Consider the following 22,971-nt stretch of genomic DNA (forward strand, 5'->3'; position numbering starts at 1 on the left):
GGATAATTAATAGGGTTATACAGTTAAAGCACACCAAATCTTTCTTTTCATCCTTAACGTATATAATTTTTCACCCCACATATTTCATACTTGCTACATAGTGATTGTTCCATAAGTATTAGTTGATTAAATAAAATTTTTTAAATTGCTGCAGTCCTCTGTGTTGTTTTTCGTGTATACATACAGCCTTTTCATTGTTTTTTCTGTTCCCCGTGGCAACAACATTGAACATGGAAGAGACACTCTGAACATGTTTCGTGTGGCTCAGAGGGAGCCTGTAGTCTCTTTCTGTATGACTCTGCTGATAATAATGAAGTAATAATGAAGAAACCCTCTCTTTAGTTTATTATGGTTTAAGTCGTGTTGCTAAATGGTAAATGTCATTTGCTTGGTTATTTCTGTTGATAATTTGAATTGATGTCAGTCTGACGTTGCTATCAGGGTGATGAAGTTTGTCCTTTGCTGGCATTGCAAACAGGAAAAACTTGACAGTTTTTTTCCCCATCAAAATGGATTTTGTTTTGTACATTGATGTTGGTAAATGGGGCATTTTCACGTAGAAGACAGTGTTTGTTTCACTGAAATTGCTTTGCTTTCTGGGACTAGAGTTGAGTAGTGGCTCCAAGGTTTGTCTGTGACCAGCTATGTTGGTTGCTGCTATAAAAAAATCTTTTTTTTTCTTGTGAAGTTAAAAAAAAAAAAGTTGTATTTGTGATCAGTACCTTTCTGAACTGAGGTCAGAGTAATTATAACTAATAGCTGTATTACTTTTCTGAAGATAAAATGAAAAATTTAAAAAAAATTTTAAAGAAAGAGTGATGGAGGGGACAAAGGAGAGAGTTGAAAGGAAAACTGCGCTGTTTAAACACTAAGAAAATTGTTTTTAAGAATATGATAGTAATTCTTATGAATTGTTTATTTGATTTGTGAAAGAGTCTGAGGACTTACCATAAAATTCAAATGTACATAAATGGTGTTGACACTCATCGAAGGTAGCTCCTCTGATTGGATTATCTGTTTCTGATGATGAAAAAGGTGGATTCCTGCTTAGTGTTGGCCTTATTAAATTTTAAGAGACATAAGCATGGCTCTTGATCACAATTTTAGTTAATGATTGATTCTATGTTATTTTCTGTTAATTGGTTTTTCATTCGTTTATTAAATTGCAAGAGGTTTCTTGAAAATGTACTGTGAGGTGTGTAAAATGAATCATATCTAGGCATTGCCCTTAGGGAGCTTATAGTCTTGTAGGGGAGAGAAATCTATTGGAAGAGCTATTGATATATATCTATTGATATAGTATCAATACTGTAGGTCAGTGCTGAAGATTGTAAATCATTTGCCATAAGAACAGTACTGATAATTCCTTCTGAATTAGCTAGTTCAACTAGAATATGTTAAAAATAAGTTTTTTAATAGTGCCCTGAAATACTGATATTCTCTGCCTCTTGCGCCTCCAGTGAAACCTCTTGATCACGCAGGAGTTAGAGCTGGCTGAAACGCAGTTAAGCAGCTTGACTTAGTCTCTTCTGTTGCCTCAGTCCTGTAGGTGTAAATTAGCCAAAGACACAACTCCGCAGATTCTTATCTTTTCCAGGGCACAAGTGTCTCTTGCTTGGCCACTTTTTAATTGTATTATTTTAAATAACAAAGCACTTTTCTGTTACCTCCTCCAGGGGATCAGTTTTTCCATTAACTAATGCCTCTTTGGAAAACTGACTTTCAAAAAGATGTAAAAACTTGAAAATTTTGTTTAGGAACCTTTTATAAGTGTTTACAACAGCTTGTTACTCAGACTGTATAAGTCGGTTCTAAATTCTAATTTTTTCTGGGTCTCCCACCAGAAACCAGGTTGGGATCTAATAGTACTGTAGCTCAAATTGTATTCAGGTTGGAACTCTAAATAAGACCAAGTATGCATTTTCCTTCAGAACTTTTATCCCTGTAATTCCATTTTTTAAAAATAAATTTATTTATTTACTTATATTTATTTTTGGCTGCATTGGGTCTTCGGCCGCATTGGGTCTTCGTTGCTGCACACGAGCTTTCTCTAGTTGCGGTGAGCGGGAGCTACTCTTCATTGCTGTGCGTGGGCTTCCCATTGCGTTTGCTTCCCTTGTTGCGGAGCACAGGCTCTAGGTGTGCAGGCTTAGCAGTTGTGCCTCGTGGGCTCTAGAGCACAGGCTCAGTAGTTGTGGCACACGGGCTTAGTTGCTCCGTGGCATGTGAGATCTTCCCAGACCAGGGCTCGAACCCCTGTCCTCTGCACTGGCAGGCGGATTCTTAACCACTGCGCCACCAGGGAAGTCCTGTAATCCCATTGTTAATTGGAACCAGAACTGTAAATTTCCCTCGTTCCTTGCTCAAAATATAGATTCCTGTCATAATTTAATTTTGGTCTTTCTTGGTGAATGTGATAATTAGAGTAAGCTATAATGAAATGTGAAAATTGGATGGTGAATTGAATAAATGTAACAGCTAATCAGGGCATCTCTTTTCAGTGGCACTTTATTAAGGTCTTCCTATATACTGATGCACCTCGGAATTTTATTTTTAAAAAAACTTCTTTTTCCTTTCTCTCTTTGTTCCTTTCCTCTGTTGAAGGGTATTACCGTCTAAAGTGTTTGCTATGAGTAGAGTATCGGTGTTTTGATCTTAGGGAGGTGAAGTAATTACAGATTTGCTTTTCATTTTATGGGGAAAATCTCCATAATAGGAATATACATGTCATATACTTTAGGTTTTTTTTTTAATGTTAATCCTTTTAAGGAAGGAGTGTTTTACTTACATTAACTAGCTTATCAAGAAGAAAATAATTGATTCAAATACTAAATGCTGTGCAAGTCCTAAATGCAGTTTTTTTTTGGTTTGTTTGTTTTTACATCTTTATTGGGGTATAATTGCTTTACAGTGTTGTCTTAGTTTCTGCTGTACAACAAAGTGAATCAGCTATTTGTATACATATATCCCCATATCCCCTCCTTCTTGAGCCTCCCTCCCACCCTCCCTATCCCACCCCTCTAGGTGGTGACAAAGCACTGAGCTTATCCCTGTGCTGTGCAGCTGCTTCCCACTAGCTATCTGTTTTACATTTGGCAGTGTATATATGTCAATGCTACTCTCTCACTTCCTCCCAGCCTACCATCCCCACCGTGTCCTCAAGTCCGTTCTCTACGTCTGTATCTTTATTCCTGCCCTGCCACTAGGTTCATCGGTACCATTTTTGTAGATTCCGTATATATCTAAATGCAGTTTTAAATGTAGTGAGGTATCATATATACAGTGGTCTGATTTTCACTAGCCTCACTCATCTTACTTTGCCTTGGATCTTCAAGTTACCTAAAAAAATCCACTGAACCTTACACTTCATGATGTAGGGTAGGGAAAACAATACTTTGTTTGTATGCTCTTAGGTTCAGCAACTGGGGCATGTGAGTCAAAGTGATAAAAGACAGACTAACGGGAAAAACAAAACAAAACAGTTGTAATTATGCAAGTATGCAGGAGTTAGAATTTGGTGATTATATACCATCTTAACAGAGGGGGTAAAGAGTGGAGAAGAGTTTAGACAAAGGAAAAAGGGGCTTATTGGGGAGGTGTAAATTATGAGAAGGTGATTAGGAAATATATGATAAATAAGGCTTTTTAGTAAGGCTTGTTATGCAGGTAAGAGTCTGGTGATAAGAGCTGTCTCTGGAGTAGTTCTCTTCCTGGTACTAGAGAGGGAGACACCTTTACAAATGGAAATTTATGTCCTGCTTTTATCCAGATGGGGGAGGGGAGAGAGCTTTTTTCCTGAGTCTGCTGTTTCTTAATTGCCTTCATCTCAAAAGAATTCTTATTCCAAAGTGGCATATTTTGGGGTGGCATATTCTGGTCCCCTTAAATGAGAAAAGAAAGTTCTAGGTGAATGATAACATTACACTAGATATTATGAGGCCTACTAATCCTTTATTTGAGCCTGCAACAACTCCTCCCATTTGAACTCAGAGCACTAAAGTTATTTTGCAGCATTTCACTTAAAAAATATAATATTAAGGTATATTTTATAATGTACATAATACATTAATATAGTACTCCATGTGTATGATTTATATACAGTTGTATGTATTTATGTATTTGAGGTCCATCTCTTTTTTTTTTAACTGGTTGGTACCTTGATAAGAAGTTTGGTGGGGCTTCCCTGGTGGCACTGTGGTTAAGAATCCGCCTGCCAATGCAGGGGACATGGGTTTGAGCCCTGGTCCGGGAAGATCCCACATGTTGCAGAGCAACTAAGCCTGTGAGCCACAACTACTGAAACCCACGTGCCTAGAGCCTGTGCTCTGCAACAAGAGAAGCCACTGCTCTGAGAAGCCTGTGCACTGCGATGAAGAGTAGCCCCCGCTCGCTGCAACTAGAGAAAGCCCGTGCGCAGCAATGAAGACCCAACACAGCCAAAGATAAAAAAAATTAAATAAATTAAAAAAAAAAGTTTGGTAACCACTGCTCTGTAAATTTATTTGTTCTTTTTGATGTTCTAAACTTGTACTTAAAATATTGATTTCTATGTCTGTTCAGTTTGCATACTTCAAACTTTGTTTTTTGGTCTTTTTAACTTCCTGTGTATTCCTTGAGGCACAAATTCCTCTTGGTATCTGACAGACCTCTAAGCATATATTGTACACATAATAGACACAAAATATTTCATTAATGAATTTGTGAAAATCATATATAAAATGAAGTTTTTGATTGTTGTCATTTATTCCAGAAATTTTTGTCATGGCAATTAGAAATGGTGGTGGTAGATTGAATAGACAAGTTAGAAATATATTGAGAAGTAATAGCTGACACAACAGAAAGAGAAGAATCAATATATATGGCTTACTGAGATTATTTATTATGGGGCCATACAACCTTATGGATCTTGGTAACCCCTGGCTTAGGACATCATTATATCAAGGCAAAGGGCAGTGATGGATGACTGCCAGTACTGTCTTTACTTTGACCTTGGGCAATCTGTTTAATCTTCTAATCTTCAGTTTCCTCTTTTATAAGTGAAATGATAGGGCTAGAAAATTTTGGTTGTCTCTTACAGATGTGAAATTCTATATCTACTGTGATTATTTAAGGCAATCAACTATAGGTTCAGTTAGATTCACTGTATCTTGTGTAATAAGAAATGTAAGCATGCCATGTATTTTAGAAACATTTCCTTGAGAATGGTTACATATGTTTTGCCTGGCATGTAGGCCAATGTGTAGGGAATAAAGCTTTGGGAGGTGAAAGAAGGCAAATTAGAATGAATAAGTGGAAGCTATCTAGAGGTAGAGTTTAATAAGAAGAACATATGGACAAAAACATGTGTACAGTGATTAAACAGGAAATTTTGAAGTAATGAACTTCCTGCCATTGAGGAAGTAAAGCAGAAGCCACATGACCATTTATAAGGAATATTGTAGAAAATATTAAACATTTGGGTAAAATTTATTTAACTGGGCAACCTTCCTATCCAAGAGGATGTCTGGGAATGTTGGGGAGCACTGTGAGTTTACCTAAAGTAAGTTAGGGAGGTAGATAGGGAGGAATATGGCACATAATCCTCTGAAATTGGTCTTTATCCCAACATGATGGCTCCCGAGAAGCTGGTCCCGGTGCCTTACCACAGATGCTGGGGAATCTTTCCCTTGCCCTGTTTTGGTGTCAGGCTTTTGAAAACAGTGTTATGAGTGTCTTCTTTATTTTCTTAACTCCTTATCCAACCGAGATAACTATTATTTACAATTTGGAATATTTCCTTTCAGAATCCCTGGCAGGATTCAGAGAGAAGCATCTTCCTGTAAGCCTAAGGAATCTTTCCCATTCTCTGAACCTGATTCCCTTTGGAGCATGAGGCTACCCAGGCCCACCTGGTGCTTTCTCACTGTGTTTCTTATCCTCTCGTGAGCGTGCAAGCACAAGTCACCCATTTTCTGATTTCTGCAGGAGGTTCTTCTTCCTACTTCTTGCCATCCCTCCTGTCTTTGGTCTCTCCCCCTTCCCCCATCACTTTTCCCCTATAGCTTTTTAAAAAAACATTTTTATACTTCTCATTGAAATTCCCTTTTCTATAATGAACCAACCTTCCTTACGCTGTTAACCTCTTCACAGAAGTCTATGTCCTTGTCAATTATACCTCAATGAAGCTGGGAAGAAAAAAAGTCCATGCCCTGTTCTCACCATCTTTCTTAAAGTCACAGAATCCTTTCTTCAGGCAAAATATTTCACAGACTCTTGATAGGTAGAACAGGATGTAGGAGGAAGAGGAAGTCTCTAGTCCTGCTTGCTCAGCCCCCTCTGTGTCCCTGCCGTGGTCCCTCAGGGACTTCACTGGGAGTCAGCGTTCCACAGCCCTGCATTCAGAGAAGCTACCTCTCCTTCATAACTGGGTACCCTTGGGTCTCTTTACATGGGCACATGCTTCTTCTCCCACAGGGCTGCTCGCAGCTGTCCTCGCTACCTCGGCATCTCTGTTCTTCCCCTGCACGCAAAAACCTGGGTTGTAAGGCCTATTTCTTCCTTTTCTCACTAGATTGCGAGAACACCTTGAGGGTAGAGACTATCCTTTTATTTTTTTGTTCCCTTGTGTTTAGCATGTGGTGAGTGACTGAATGGTAGAATGGAAAAATAAAATGCCGAATTATTGACTTTTAAATAAATAATAGTTCTTATAGGTGAACCCAGGAACTTGTATTGCAGTAAGCACAATAAAGGAAACCTATTGAACCTGAAATCAAGTGGGAATTTCTTCACTGGTTTTATATGGCCAGTTCATCAGGGAATGGCAAGTTGTTATATCCAGATACACTTTAAAGAAATGACTGCTGTGTCTAAAAGGATTAACTATTGTACTGATAATCTGCCTCAGGTGCCTACTTTGCCATTAAGTGTTGAGAAACTTTTACCCTTTGGACTCCTCTTTTCTAGTGCAATGAAGACCGTTCCCCGTGTGGTAACATTCTTTCTTCTCATGGGGCATAAAATGTGCAATTACGTTTTTAGCTTTGTTGGTTAAAATAATATTCAGTATTGTGACCCTGAGATTAAACCCCAGTTACTTTGGATTTGAATGTCTCCAGACAGCCCCAGTTACCTATTTGAATATATCTGTTTGCATTATATTTTTAGACTGATAAATCCTATCAAGACTTAGAGTAACTTTATTTTCAACTTTTGGTGCCTCCTAGCCTAACTCTGCAAGTCTTGATAACAGTCATGTATGGAGACAGTTGCATTGTTGCTGCCAACTCTTTCCTCGTTGACTGGTTGTTCCAAAATTTAAAAGAAGGGCATCGTGGTTATGGAAATAGATCACAAACATAGATCCTTAGTTGTTTTATCTTAGATTATCTGCTGAGGTGTTTTTATGTGTTTCACATGGCTACATGCCTGCACATAAATACTTAAAATAGTGTCCTCTCACTTGAGTATTTGAATGCAGACAGTACTCACTTGCAGAGTAGTTAAGAGTGCTTGCTTTGCATAGAAACAGATTGGTTTTGACCCTTCTTCCAGTACTGCTGTTTTTAGAGGGGTATGAATATACATTTAGAAATTAAAAAATCAGATGTATATTTAAGAATACTTTTTCATAAAAGAAAATTTTGATTGAAGACAGATATTACTATGAGTATTTTTATATAGGTTAAATATCAATTTGCAGGAAGGATATAAGAGAAATGAACATGGAGAAGAAGCAACATTTCCTCTTTATCTGCTACTTATAGAGAACTGAGTTTTTCTTGATAGATCCATGAATTTACTACTCTTCTGTTAGACTGTGATTTTGTTCACCAGACTCAGGAAAACAAGAGCTGTGAAATATTAAATTGTGTTTCTACTTTGAAGACATTCAGTATATTATAATCTGTGTCAATTTCTGTGTTGTTTTAATCAAGAAATGTTTGCTCCAATGTTTATTACACAATCAAAACTCAAGTTTGACTTATGTTCTGAAATGTAGAATTCAAGGACTCAGGAGATCCTGGGTGCTCATCCCAGCTCCAGCACTAAATCCACAAAGTGTGGAACTTTGGACCTCGACCATTGCGTCTTCTTGAATATCAATTTTCTCATCTGTGAGATAATGATATTATATCATCTTTATGCGTTTTCTATGATGCTGTGAATTTTAAGATTCTGTACAAATTATTTCTTTCATTTGGTGCTTGGCAGAAAAGAAGAAAAGGTTTCATTATGTTTTCTTTATTACTCAAGTTAATGCTCTAGACAAGGATACATCTCTGTTTTAATTTAGAAATGCATTTCAAGAAAATATGAATGATTATATTGAATTAACTTTACATTCGATTTTCATTTTACTATATGTGCTGCCGAAGCGAGCACTCAATTTTCATTTTAATTGACATTTCAAGGCTATCTAAAATGAAAACATGGACATTTATAGTATTTTTAAATTTCTTAAGGTATTATTCTTATCAGCATTCATATGTTGAAGGATAAGGCTTTAAAAAATATGTCTGTGCTGGGTACATTTCTAAAGAAAAAATTTTCAGGCCTTATTTCAGGCTTATGAACCTGAGCAAAGTTTACTAAACAAGAAGAACAGGATGTAAGAAAGGAATGTTTAGAACAAGAACACCCTTTGAGAAATTGCATTAAAACTTTTGATACTTTATTTGGTCACAGAGTGTAGCATCAATATTCCATAGCTGGGGCATGATTTTTGGCTTATAGTTCTGGTCTACCCTAGCATTTTAAAGCCAAATTCAATAAAAGCATGAAATAATATTTTAAATAAATTATTTAAACATCTCTATTTTGAAATTTCCTCTTAATTTTCTGGTGTTCTGCTTACTCCCTAAAATCAGTCTTGGACTGTTCTTTCATGACCTGGTCTAGTGTTGATAAAGTCAGCAGAACGCTTTCCTTGGGTTGTTGTATATTGGCTATACTGTTTTCAAATATGTTATACAGCTAACTATATAATGGTGACCTTGATGAAGTACATATAAATGCTAATCATGATTATTATTGCTGTTATAGTATTGTTGGTGGTGATATTACCTTTTTTTGTTTTTGACGCTAATATTTTTTAGCCTATGGGAATGCTTCTACATTGCTAAAGAACCTTACAGTTTTGTACTCAATAAGGATTCTCTCCACACCTTTAGGGATTGTTGCATCCACTGTCATCAACCATCACTTTGGAATACATTTCAAAAATCTACCCCCAGCTCTATTGCCAGCCAGCTGAATTGCACCCAGAGACCTGATGGGCATTAGCAGAGCCTCAGATTGGGTGTGTCCTATTGGAATTTCCTTCTATCCCAGTACTCAGCTTCTGCTGACAGCTAGTGGCACCACTTTTCTTTTATCTTCTTAGACTAGGGATCGGCAGCCTCTGGCCTTCGGGCCAAATCTGACCTGCTGCTTGTTTTATTTATTTATTTATTTATTTATTTAATTTTTTTGGCTGCGTTGGGTCTTTGTTTCTGTGCGAGGGCTTTCTCCAGTTGCGGAGAGCGGGGCGCCACTCTTCATTACCGTGTGCGGGCCTCTCACTGTCGCGGCCTCTCTTTTTGCGGAGCACAGGCTCCAGACGCGCAGGCTCAGTAGCTGTGGCTCACGGGCCTAGTTGCTCCGCGGCATGTGGGATCTTCCCAGACCAGGGCTCGAACCCGTGTCCCGTGCATTAGCAGGCAGATTCTCAACTACTGCGCCACCAGGGAAGCCCTTGCTGCTTGTTTTTAAAAAAGTTTTATTGGAACAGAGATGTACCCATTTGTTTAAGTATTGTGTCTATCTTCTTTTGCTCTAAGGTGGCAGAGTTAAGCAGTTACAACAGAGGCCTGTGATCACCAAAGCCTGAAGTAATTTACTCTCTAGCTCTTTTTAGAAAATGTCTGTTAATCCCTGCCTCAGACTCAAAACCTTGACATCACCTTTGATTCATCCTTGGGGTTTCTCAAGTATATTCCAGCAGGAGAACTCATCTCCTTTTAACTTTTTTTTTTTTTTATCCTCCACATGTGTTCAGGTCCTCACATCCTTTTGCCTAGGGTATTAAATGAATTTCCCCAACCACTGACTTCTTTTCCCCGTGTATTTCATTTTGCACCTTGCCACCAGGGTCCTGTTCTCAAAGTTTGGCTTTACTCTGTGTCCACTCTGCCACCAAAATTTAAATTTTCCCCACTGCCCACTACATTGGAGCCTGTCCAGCCTTTTTTGTAAGGCTCCTTCCACAATATGAGCCCTGTGTCTCCCTTATATAGAAATTCTTTCTATAATGAAATGCTTTCCCCTAACTTCCTCCCTTTTTGCCTTTGTCCGTGGTGTAACAGCTGCCTGGAGCTTTTCCTGCCTCCATTTCACCCTCTCCAACTCCTGTCTCCCCTTAACATCCTCTCAACTTTTTTCATAAAGCCTTTTACTGTATTTTTCTGTGTGCATATTCTTTGTCCCTTCATGATATGTTGCCTGTACATCTTTCTGTCATGTTAGGGCATTTTACTTGATGCTGTGTTGTTTATGTTCTTTTACATCTCATCTCATCCATTATAAACCAGAAGCTCGTTGAGTGTAAAGTGCCTATCTTCCTCTTACTGCGGTCCCTTAAACACTCACTATCATGTCTTAGACGTGCTTAATAATTAAGTAATTGAATCACATTACTGGAAGCCAGCTTTCTTTTTTTTTTTTAAATAAATTTATTTTATTTTTATTTATTTTTTGCTGCGTTGGGTCGTTGTTGTTGCGTGCGGGCTTTCTCTAGTTGCGGCGAGCAGGGGCTACTCTTCGTTTCGGGTCGGTGCGCGGGCTTCTTACTGTGGTGGCTTCTCTTGTTGAGGAGCACGGGCTCTAGGCATGCAGGCTTCAGTTGTTTTGACTTGCGGGCTCAGTAGGTGTGGCTTGCGGACTCTAGAGTGCATGCTCAGTAGTTGTGGTACACAGGCTTAGCTGTTCCGCGGCATGTGGGATCTTCCTGGACCAGGGCTCGAACCCGTGTCCCCTGCATTGGCAGGGAGATTCTTAACCACTGCGCCACCAGGGAAACCCTGGAAGCCAGCTTTTTAATTTGGATTTAATAATTGGTGACTTCACAGACCCTTGAACATGTGGCAGTGATTCTAGGTGCATAGCTAAAGTTTGTGAAGAAACCAGATGTTATTTCCTTGTACATGTTATTAATGTAAATGGAAAGATTTTTTTGTTTGATAAGGTATTTCACATTTACTACAAGAAAACTATTTGTGTGCAATGGTGTGCTTGGTACTGATAAAAAAAAAAAAAAAAAGTAAAACCAAGTGGCAGAGCCAGGCAGTAATTCTCTTGGATATGTTAAGCAATCTACCAACGTCAGATTTTCTTGATTCTATTAACAAGCTTTTTCAGGATTCCAAATGGAAAAGTTATACCAGAGTACTTTAAGAAGTTACGGAAGTGAAATGCTTATGGATGCTGTTAAACTAGTATTTTGTCCTCTGCCCGTTCGTTCATTTAATCATTTTCTGCACACTTCCCAGGGGTTTTGATGTGGCTGTTGATCACCCGTAGCTAGTTCTGTTAACCATCCCCTGCCACCTTTTTTAGGCTTTCAGTTCTGAATTTGTAGCCTGGAAAAAGTTGACAGAAACAAAAAAGCGTGTCAGATATAGAGACTTTTCACTTCATGGTGGTGTAGTCTAAAAGTTACAAGTCTAGAAACTGGACTGCTGATTCCCTTAGCTTTCTCAGTTGGTTTCAGAAACCTAGACATTGCCCGGGGTGGGGGGCTCAGAAACACAGTTGGTGTACAAAACACAATACCCGAGCAACCAGTGGAAAAAAGTAAACAAAGCATCACAAGTCCCAAACCCACATACTTGAAAAAGAATTGAAGACTTAAAATTTTAATATAAATGGGTAAAGAATATGAATAGTTTCTAGGAAAAGTTGTTAGCTCTGCTTGGTTTACCACTGCCTTCTAGCACAGAATCAATGTTTGCTGTATGCATGTGTGCCCAGACAAATGATTAACACCCACGTAAAATATATCCCAGCTTCCTCCTAAGTAAAGAAATGCCTAATATAAAATAACCAGACATGTATACCTTTGAACCAACGTTTCTACTTATTAGAATTTGTGTTAGGGAAATTTAGCATAGATTTCGCATCTAGGTTTTTATAATCCAGAAATACTGTCTCAAATATTCAAAGATTATCTATCCATCCACATGTATTTGTATGTGTATGTGTGTGCATATGTCTATATGCATGTGTATTGTGAAAAAATTTGTAATAGTGAAAAATTTAAAATAACCTAAATGCCTATCAGAACACAAATAGTTAAGCTATAGTATACCCACATTGTAACCTTTATAAAGGATGAGGTTCCACTGCTGGGTATATATCCAGGATATATAAATACTAATTCAAAGAGATATGTGCATCCCCAATGTTCTTAGCAGCATTGTTTACAATTGCTGATATAAGGAAGCAACCTGAGTGTCCCTCAGCAGCTGAATGGATAAAGAAGATGTGGTGTATAGACACACACACACACACACACACACACACAGTGGAATACTACTCAGCCATAAAAAAGAACAAATTTGTGCCATTTGTAACAATAGGGATGGACATGGAAGGTATTATGCTAAGTGAAATAAGTCAGAGAAAGACAAATACTGTATGATATCACTTATATGTGGAATCTAAAAAATAAAACTAGTGAATTTAACAAAAAAATAACAGATACATAAAGCAAACAAGTGGTTATCAGTGGGGAGAAGAAAGGGGTTCGGGCAAGATAGGGGTAAGGGATTAAGAGGTACAAACTACTATGTATAAAGTAAAAAGCTATAAGCTATGGGGATATATTGTGTAACATGGGGAATATAGCCAATATTTTATAGTAACTATAAATGGTGTATAACCTTTAAAAATTGTGAATCACTATGTTGTACACCTGTAACTTCAATAATACTTCAACTAAACTTCAATTAAAAAATAAAATACAAAAAAAAAGGGGTGAGGCTGATCTTTAAAGAAACAAAAGGAAAAATACACAAGGTGTATTGGATGGAAGTTGTAAAACAAAATATTGTTTCATCTTTGTGTATTTATAGTGAACAGAGGTCTAGTTATACATCATACCTGCATATGAGAGGGATTGTCTGGACATAAGCATAAATAATCTATAAGTTGTAGACAGTCTCTGAGGAACAGAAGTGAGGAGATGTGTGAATTCTCAGGATAGAGGGAGTATTATACCTTCTATTTCTTACTTTTCTGTTCAATTTTTTCAATGTATATTTTACTTTTATACTAGACAAAAGACTGGGAAATCATATAGTATGTTTTAATATTAATATTTAAAATAATGAATGATTTAAAATAATTGAATGGCTAATGTCTATCTGGAAAATGTGGTTTTCAAGAACGATTTATATCCTTGAATGTTCTATATAAGTAAAATTTTTTGTTTTATAATGAGGCTGTAATGAAAGACATTATCAGATCGGACTGCCATTGTGTTGTTTATGGTGTGTTAAATAGACACACAGTTCAGAAGTCTTATTATAATGCATTTTTTTGAAGCAGTTGTAAGAAAATCCTGTTTGATGCTACATGGTCATGTTATGTTTTAGGGAACTTACGTGCACTAACATCAGTTTCCAAGGGTACGCTTGTGAGGAAAAGAATTAACACTGTTTTCTCTTCAATCTTTTAGAAAAGCTCAAGAGGAGAACAAGAAAATAGTGCTTGCTGGATGTGTTCCTCAAGCCCAGCCTCGTCAGGACTACCTTAAAGGGCTGAGCATCATAGGGGTAAGCTTGCACCTGATATGAAGAAAGACAGTCGTACATTGTTAAAGCTTGTCATGGCTCCACATTTTATTTTCTATGTCTAGGTTATTTACAAGCTAGGTTACACTTCTGGCTGTCCTTAACATACTTTTCCTGTTGCCACGGAAACTTTGTCATGTCTATGTAACATCTGAACCTACTGCGAAAACATGTTATAGCTTCTCTCATTTAAAAAGAAAAAATTACACAATAAAAAGCCATAGTATGGAATTTAAGGTCGTTAATTATAGCCTGGTCTTTGTCTGTGTGTCCAGCACTATCTCTTGCCATATCATACTATATAGGTGTCTTTTTTGGAATGTCCCACTTCCATCTTACTCATGCCCCAAGACGTGGCTTCACCATTACCGCTTCTCTCAGCCTCACCTGACTGCTCTGTGCAGGCCTCGATAATCCTGTCTCTGGGTTCTTTTCACTTACTATGCAGTTACCTTTCATTTGATCTCTCAGCATTTCACAGAGTTGTATTTTTGGGGTTAACTTATGTGGTTTTTTGAATACAGCCCATCTCTCTTTTTGAATTATTAGCTCCACGCTGACAGCTTTTCAGTCTTCTTTTAAACGCCCACCATGTTTCTCCAGCCTTTGCCAAGGTGCCTGAAATACAGTAGGCATCCTTTCAGTCAGTGTTTGGTGACTGACTGAATGAAAGAAGCTTCCTTTTGTACTTCTGTTGTTGGTGTGCTTCTTTCCCTGTTGGGCAGTAAGTTCTGTGAAGTCAGGGGATGACTGCTTCCTATAATATCTTTCTTATTCTTTGTGGACATCACTGTTCACAAATGCCCAGAGGGAGTTAGCATTCAGACAGTACTTGTTGACCAAATGGTGGTGTTTCATCCTTCCCACCATTCTGTTATAGCTGTACTCACTGTGGTTAGTAATGATCTTCTTTTAAAGAGGCTCTATTAATTTAAAAATATATATAAAAATATTGTATGCTCATAGAAAAAATTGTATGAAAAATTGGCATCTGGATTGAGACTTATTGGAGTTTTTTCCTTATTTGATGTACTATTGATAGGTTCTTTTTTTATATAATTATAATTACCTCTGAAAGGTTTGCTGTATTGTTTTTTTTGTTTTAGAAGATGTTGGGGGTAGGAGTTTATTAATTAATTAATTCATTAATTAATTAGTTTTTGCTGTGTTAGGTCTTCGTTTCTGTGCGAGGGCTTTCTCTAGTTGTGGCAAGCGGGGGCCACTCTTCAACGCGGTGCGCAGGCCTCTCACTATGGCGGCCTCTCTTGTTGCGGAGCACAGGCTCCAGACGCACAGGCTCAGTAGTTGTGGCTCACGGGCCTAGTTGCTCCACGGCATGTGGGATCCTCCCAGACCAGGGCTGGAACCCGTGTCCCCTGCATTAGCAGGCAGACTCTCAACCACTGCGCCACCAGGGAAGCCCAATTGATAGGTTCTTATACTGTATTCTCAGTGTAGTGAACTTGTTTTCTGCTGTGAAGTCCTTGCCCCACTGGCAAATTTAATAATCTTTGAACAAACATTCTCATGTTAAACAAACGGAACCTGAATGTTTGGGATTTTTAGTTTGTTTTCACCACTTGTCTGTTTACATTTTGATTTCTCTTGGTTTAAGGAATGAACTGAATATGGACTCCTGAGTTATCTTTTCATGTCAGACTAACTTTCTCCATAAACATAATCCTGCTGTGTTAGGGAAATAGAAAACTAGTTAGAATTCTGTTTTAGAGATAAAGCGTGGTAAAAGCTTAGAATTCATCTTTGAATTCATCTCAAGGAATTAAGTTCCCAGAATAGTAGAATTTCTGTAGTATGGCAAAAGTCTCTTCTCTGTGTACATTATGGTAACATTTCCCTGAACTCCACTGTGTATTGTGAAGAGCTTAGTGTATGTGAGTATATTGGGGAGATTCTCAAGATGGTGGGAGAGAGGATGCCCAGCGCTGGTGATACGGAACACTATTTTCAGGGATGATGTAAACTCGTGCGTATGGCAAATAAACATTTTTTTCCCCATTTAATCTAGCATGCTTTCTGTTTTGTCTCTTTGTCTCATTTTATTACCCTTAAAATTCTTTATATTTATTTAGCTTCTTTAAAATTGGAGAAACAATACATGTTTGAAAAAGTGAATAGAAAGAAAATTCATAATCCTCTCACCCTAACACAATAATTATCCCCTTCAGACTTTTAACCTCTGCATATTTTACTTAATTGTAATCTCAAAACTATTTTGTGTCCTTATTTTTCCATGAGATTTTATTCCATGAGCTCTTTAACCATTTTAAGTCCTGTGTTAATTTTCTGCTGAAGGGTATACCATAAGTTACTTAACTGTTCTTAGTTGTTGGATATAAGTAGCTTTCTAATTTTTAGGAAATGTACATCATACAATAATGCTCATAAAGGGATTTTTAAATTTAAGATCAGTATATTGTGAAAAGTTTCCAAAAGTAGAATTGCACTAACAATAACAACATTTCGGGGTTGTAGTTTAATTATATCTTCAGCATTTGCTATTATTACTAAAGTATAAGATTGTTCTTTGTCAACATCATTTTATAGAGCATTTTTATCTGTGGCAGCTATATGACATCTATCATAACTGACACTTTATATATAAAAATTATGTACAGGAGAACTGAAAATTTTGAAGAAAATTTGGAGAAGGAAACCAATATTATTTATAATTGGCATTTCGAGAGATCTATTTCTGAATATAATTGTTGAACTGCTACAAAATCAGAAACCTTCTGAAACATAGTGAGTTACAGTCAAGTAAAGAAATGAATTAGAGGCTTCCCTGGTGGTGCAGGTTAAGAATCTACCTGCCAATGCAGGGGACATGGGTTCGAGCCCTGGTCTGGGAAGATCCCACATGCCACAGAGCAACTAAGCCTGTGAGCCACAACTACTGAGCCTGCACTCTAGAGCCTGCGAGCGACAACTACTGAACCCGTGTGCTACAACTACTGAAGCCCGCGTGCCTAGAGCCTGTGCTCTGCAACAAGAGAAGCCACCACAATGAGAAACCCACGCACCGCAATGAAGAGTAGCCCCTGCTGCAACTAGAGAAAAAACCCTTGTGCAGCAATGAACATCCAACACAGCCAAAAATAAATAAATTTATTTTGAAAAAAAGAAATATATTGGTTTACACAAAGAAAAAACAATTCTGAAGTGTAAAAAAAAATATGAAGGTGTTTAAATTCATTGACTTGGGAACCTGTTTTTAGGAGGATGTTTAGAATTGTATTGCACAGTTGATTTACAGGCTGTGTGAAAACTGTTATTCCTTCACAGAATTTTCCTCACAGAGTTTCAGTGATGGGAGAGCGTTAATAGAAGTCGAAGGAAGACCAGCTGTAACTGTATTATGTGCTTTCACCTCCTGCTAGGATTTGTCTGTGTTGTGCCACATACAGGGAGGATGGTCTGCTCTGTTGACCAAGTGATCGAAATAAAAGGCTGCCTTTAGATGGTGAGCAAGGTACTTATTGTACACTTGAGTTAAAAAGACAAGTCTGGGGCTTCCCTGGTGGCGCAGTGGTTGGGAGTCCGCCTGCCGATGCAGGGGGCGCGGGTTCGTGCCCCGGTCCGGGAGGATCCCGCGTGCCGCGGGGCGGCTGGGCCAGTGGGCCATGGCCGCTGAGCCTGTGCGTCCGGAGCCTGTGCTCCGCGACGGGAGAGGCCGCGGCAGTGAGAGGCCCGCGTACCGCAAGGAAAAAAAAAAAAAAAGACAAGTCTGTCCCATGTTTGCAGGTGCTCCTGGAGCATTTAAGAAGATGTTTAATAAGGAAGAATGATATTTGTTACCATCATAACGTTAATTTCCACCCATATCACCCTTCAGAAATGGGACAGTTAATTCGTTTCCATAATCAGAGAGAGCAGTGTGGTGAGGGCACTTAGTAATTGGTGATTTGACTCCTGGGCTTTATAGTATCATCTGTCGTAATGTCTCCTGAATCTAGTTGTGATTAATATTATCTGTGTGGTGGGATGGAGAAAGAAAAGAACAGAATATCAACCAGAAGTAATACCTATCAACCTCTGGGTCCAGAAGAACTGGCTTTGGTGGCAGTAATCTGTAGGCTTCTCCCATCCGGGTTTTTTTTTTATAGCGGGAGAGGAGAAAGAACAGATTTGAAAACGTGTATGTGTTGGATAGAAAGACCTTTTTTTAACCAAAACTTTTTCCCTAGCATGATTAAATGAAGTTTATATCTAGAATATAAATTTATAAAAACATAAATTTATAGGTAATCAGTGCAGAATCAAGATCTTTTTCAGTTTTACGGGATCTTGAAACATTTTACCTTACAGGGAAAATTTTCATTTCTCTCTTTTTTTCAAATAAAATTTATTCATTCATTTATTTATTTTTGGCTGCGTTGGATCTTCATTACTGTGTGCAGGCTTTCTCTAGTTGCGGCTTGCGGGCTCTAGAGCGCAGGCTCAGTAGTTGTGGTGCACGGGTTTAGGTGCTCCACGGCATGTGGGATCTTCCCGGACCAGGGCTCAAATCCATGTCCCCTACATTGGAAGGTGGATTCTTAACCACTGCACCACCAGGGAAGTCCCTTCATTTCTCTTTTGACAAATACTTATGGTTAACTATTCACCTTGGAATTAGTTTTCATGCAATGTCACTTTTTTTTTTTTTAAATCACTGCTCTTATTTGTTTACATTGGTTACTCTGTGTCTAGCTGTAGGTAGTTCCAAGATGTTGTGACTATACCTATTGAATGCTACTTCTTCTCTTTAGTTTGTTTTTTGGCAGGAAAGTTTCTTTTAGCGTAGTCAACCAGAAAGGATGTCCTGTTTTAAAGTCTGGTAGCAAAAAAGAATAATAGACTTCAGAGCTCAGAAAGCCAGGCTTTAAGTCCCAGGGCTGCCACATTATTGTTTTTTCTATTCAGCTAGTACTTACTGAGTGCCTACTAAGTGCTAGCTACCGTTCCAGGTGCTAGGAATGCAGCGGTATATAAAATCATCAAAGATCCCTGTCTCCATAGAGCTTCCATTCTAGTTCTTGGGGAGAGAAATCTGATTTGAGCCTAGAACATCTTCAACCTTCTGGAGAGTGTGGTGGGATGGGTCCCTAGATGATGGGGAGATTGATTAGTTGGGAATTTCTCTGTAAGGTTCAGATGGAAATACACTTTGTGTCCATCAGCTGGGAGTTGTGTTAGGAATAGATGGCTGAAATAGTATTTATTTGCTTGAGTTCTGCTTAAGGTAGTGTTATTTCTCAGTTCTTATAGTAGTCATTATTGATAGGCATGACATTTATTAGGAAGGTTGGTTTTTATTCTGTTACAGGAAAGCATGTTTACAGAATTGTACATTTTGTGTAGGTTTTCTGAGCTAATAAAGACTGCATCTGAAATTGGTCTTGGCATTGATTCATTAGGCTTGTCTTTGTATAATATCTCTAGAAATCCTAAATAAACTGAATTAATAAACAGGTTGTAACATTTAAAAACATTTTTAAAGCATGCAATTCAAAGCAGAATACAGTTAGATGCTGAAAATTTGTATATGACAGAACTTCCTGATGTGCCAGCTGTGAGCCCTGCAGGCAGATGCATATTTTCTTTGGACAGCTGAACAAAAGTGTGGTTTAACACAGGTGTCCACTTATCTCCGAGACTCTTACCAGGTTGATTTGCAGTGGTTTAAACATCTTTTCAGGCAGGCTGCTCTAATCCTGAGAAGTCAGACGGCGTGATGGCTCTTTCATACGTGAATGTTAACTTTGAAAATTATGTGTATAAATAAAGCAACATTTGAAAGAGGATACATCTTAGAACATTTCTATCATATTACTGTATTCCAGAAGGTAAATAAATTCATGAAATGGAATGATGTCACGGTAATGGTGGCATCGATATTGAGGGCAAAATTTTAGAAACTGTCCTTCTCCTATTTGTCTCTACTTCATGTCTTCTGATATTTCTTCTTGTCATATTCCATTTTATTACCTTTAATTATCAAAATGGCAGTATTGTAACAGAATGACATGTAGATTTAAAAGCCCATTCATTTTTTTACCTTCCTAGATCTGTTGTTTTTACTTTTTCATGGCTTCCTCTAATTTTATCTATATGTGTATACATTTTTCACCTACTGAATTATAAAAAGGTAGTCTAGCATACTAGGAAGAGCATGGATTTAGGAGCTAGGTTACACAGGTTCATATCCCTGCTCCACCACTTATTAGCTGTGTGACCTTGTACAAGTTACTTAACCTCTCTGTGCCTCAGTTTCTTCATCATAGAATGGAGATAATAATAGAACCTAACTCCAAGTTTTGTAAGGGTTAAAGTATTTAATACACATAATGTGCTTAGCATGGTCCCCGGCACATAGTTAGTGCTCTGTATTAGCATTTTAAAAAAAATTTAATTATCTTACTAGTAAGAGTTAACACTGAGCACAGCTATGTGCCTGGAATGAAACTATTTGCTAGAGATACAGAGCTGAATAAAACTTGTCTGTCCTTAAAGACAGTAAAATCTGAGGAGAGCTGCAAATAATCATGATAAATATGCATAGGGATAAAGTCTGGTGGGCACACAGAGGTTGAAACCATTCTTGACCAGGGTTTCAAAGGATGAGTAGTGGTTTGATGAATGGAGAAAGGAGAGAGGGCTTTTGAGCAGAAGCAGCAACGTATCTAAGGAAAAGCATGTGTGCTTAAGGGTGCCTGGAAGGGAGAAGGAATAGCAAGAAGTGACCCTGATTTGAGTGTAATTTGGAGGCGCTCATTTTAAGAGGTGCAGCTTGGAGTAGTGCAGATGAGTAATAAATAGGGTGGAAAGAAAGAGTTTGCATTCAGTGAAATGCTTAAGTCAGAATCAGCATGACAGGGTGAAAGACTGAGGGAAGGTAGGGGTAAGATAGTGTGAAAAGGTAAGTGTCAGAAGAAGTATAATCTAGTGGTTATTTCTATATGCCCTTTATTCATTATATGTTAATTATTATGTTATTGATACTAATTTTTTTGTTATCTTAAGTATGATTTATTGAAATATAATTAACATGTAATGAAATCACCTGTGATGAATTTCATACAGAACATTTCCGTTGCACCTGAAATTTCCCTTGTCTCCTTCTGTGGTCAGCTCCCCCAACTCCCACCCCCAGCAGACAGTAAACACAGTCCTCAGAAACCACTGTTCTGATTTCTGTCCCTATAGTTTTGCCTTTTTCAGAATGTCAAATAAATGGAATTATAGGCATACCTCAGAAATATTTTGGGTTTGGTTCCAGACCACTGCAATAAAGCAAACATCACAGTAAAGCAAGTCACACGATCCTTTTGCTTTTCAAGTGTATATAAAAGTTGTGTTTACACCATACTGTAGTCTCTTAAGTGTGCAATAGCATTGTCTAAAAAATATATTCATACCTTAATTTAATTTAATTTTATTAAAAAAATATTTACTTGGCTGTGCTGGGTCTTAGTTGCAGCAGGTGGGATCTTCACTGGGGCATGCGGGATCTTTAGTTGCGGCACGCAGGATCTTTAGATGGGGGTGTGCGGGATCTAGTTCCCTGACCAGGGATCGAACCCGGGCTCCCTGCATTGGGAGCATGGAGTCTTAACCACTGGACCACCAGGGAAGTCCCCATACCTTCATTTTAAATAATGCTTTATTATTAAAAAATGCTAAGCATCATCTGAGCCTTCAGTGAGTCACAGTCTTTTTGGGGGTGGAGGCTCTTACCTTAGTGTTGATGGCTGCTGACAGATGAGGGTGGTGGTTACTGAAGGGGGGTGGCTGTGGCCGTTTCTTAAAATAAGAGAACGCTGAAGTTTGCTGCATCGACTGACTCTTCCTTTCATGAACAGTTTCTCTGCAGCCTGCAGTACTATTTGATAGCATTTTACCCACAGTAGAACTTTCAAAATTGGAGTCAGTTCTGTCAAATCCTGCTTCTTGGTCAACTAAGTTTATGTAATAGTCTAAATCCTTTTTTGTCATTTCAGTAATCAATTAAGTTTGCTGTCGTATGTGGGTGCCGTTCATGCTGCCCTAAATTAATTACAGTAGTGACATTAAAGACCACTTATCACACATCACCATAACAGATATAATAATGAAAAAGTTTGAAGTATTGTGAGGATCACCAAAATGTGACACAGAGACAGGAAGTGAGCAAATGCTGCAGGAAAAATGCTGCCAATAGACTTGCTCCATGCAGGGTTGCCACAAACCTTCAATTTATAAAAAACTCAGTATTTGGAAAGTGCTGTAAAGTGAAGTGCAATAGAATGAGGTATGCCTCTATATGTTACTTTGTTTCTTTTTTCACTTAGCATGACTCATTCAGTATTCATACATGTTGTGATTATTATTATTTTTTTAACATTTTTATTGGAGTATAATTGCTTTACAATGGTGTGTCAGTTTCTGCTTTACCACAAAGTGAATCAGTTATACATATACATATGTCCCCATATCTCTTCCCTCTTGCATCTCCCTCCCTCCCACCCTCTCTATCCCACCCTTCTAGCTGGTCACAAAGCACGGAGCTGATTTCCCTGTGCTATGCGACTGCTTCCCACTAGCTATCTATTTTACATTTGTTGTGATTATTAATAGTTTGTTACTTTTTATTGTATGGAATTATTTCACTGTATGGATGGATCACAGTTTGTCTATCCATTTAGCAAGTTGATGGAAAGTTGTGTTGTTTCCAGTTTGGGGCTATGAAGAATAAAGCTGCTGTAAACATTCGTGCACAGGTCTTTGTGTGAATTACGTTTGCATTCTCTTGGGTGAATACCTAGGAATGGTATTCCTTGGTCATATGGTCAGCATCTGCTCAGCCTTTTAAAAATTGCCAGAGTGTTTTCCCAAACAGCTATACTATTTTGCATTTCCACCAGCAGTTCATTTGCTTCACATCTTGACCAAAGCTTGGTACTCCAGTTTAATTTTAGCTGTTGTACTAGGAATGAGTAGTATCTCATTGTGGTTTTAATTTGTTTTCTCTGTTGGCTAATGATGTTGAGCATATTTTCTGTGATTGTTTAATATCCATATATCTTTGATAAAGTTTTATCACCTTCCCCTCTTTTTTGGTGACCTTGAGTTAGGAAACTGTTTCTTAGGCAGCCACATACAGCTATTTCTTAGGACACAG

At 38.1% G+C, this 22,971-nt stretch overlaps 1 protein-coding gene across 1 annotated transcript in view; it reads left to right on the top strand.

Moving 5' to 3' along the window:
• CDKAL1 (CDKAL1 threonylcarbamoyladenosine tRNA methylthiotransferase) overlaps positions 1-22,971 on the top strand; it is a 648,803-nt gene that overhangs the window by 150,458 nt on the left and 475,374 nt on the right. Inside the window, exon 6 of the mRNA XM_022586761.2 lies at positions 13,697-13,793. Within this exon, the coding sequence (XP_022442469.2) occupies positions 13,697-13,793 (97 nt within the window). The remainder of the gene's footprint in view (positions 1-13,696; positions 13,794-22,971) is intronic.

This window comes from Delphinapterus leucas, chromosome 10 (genome assembly GCF_059928025.1).
Source record: "Delphinapterus leucas isolate spDelLeu-1000000601 "Yukka" chromosome 10, BTC_Dleu_Yukka2, whole genome shotgun sequence".
Lineage (NCBI taxonomy): Eukaryota > Metazoa > Chordata > Mammalia > Artiodactyla > Monodontidae > Delphinapterus > Delphinapterus leucas.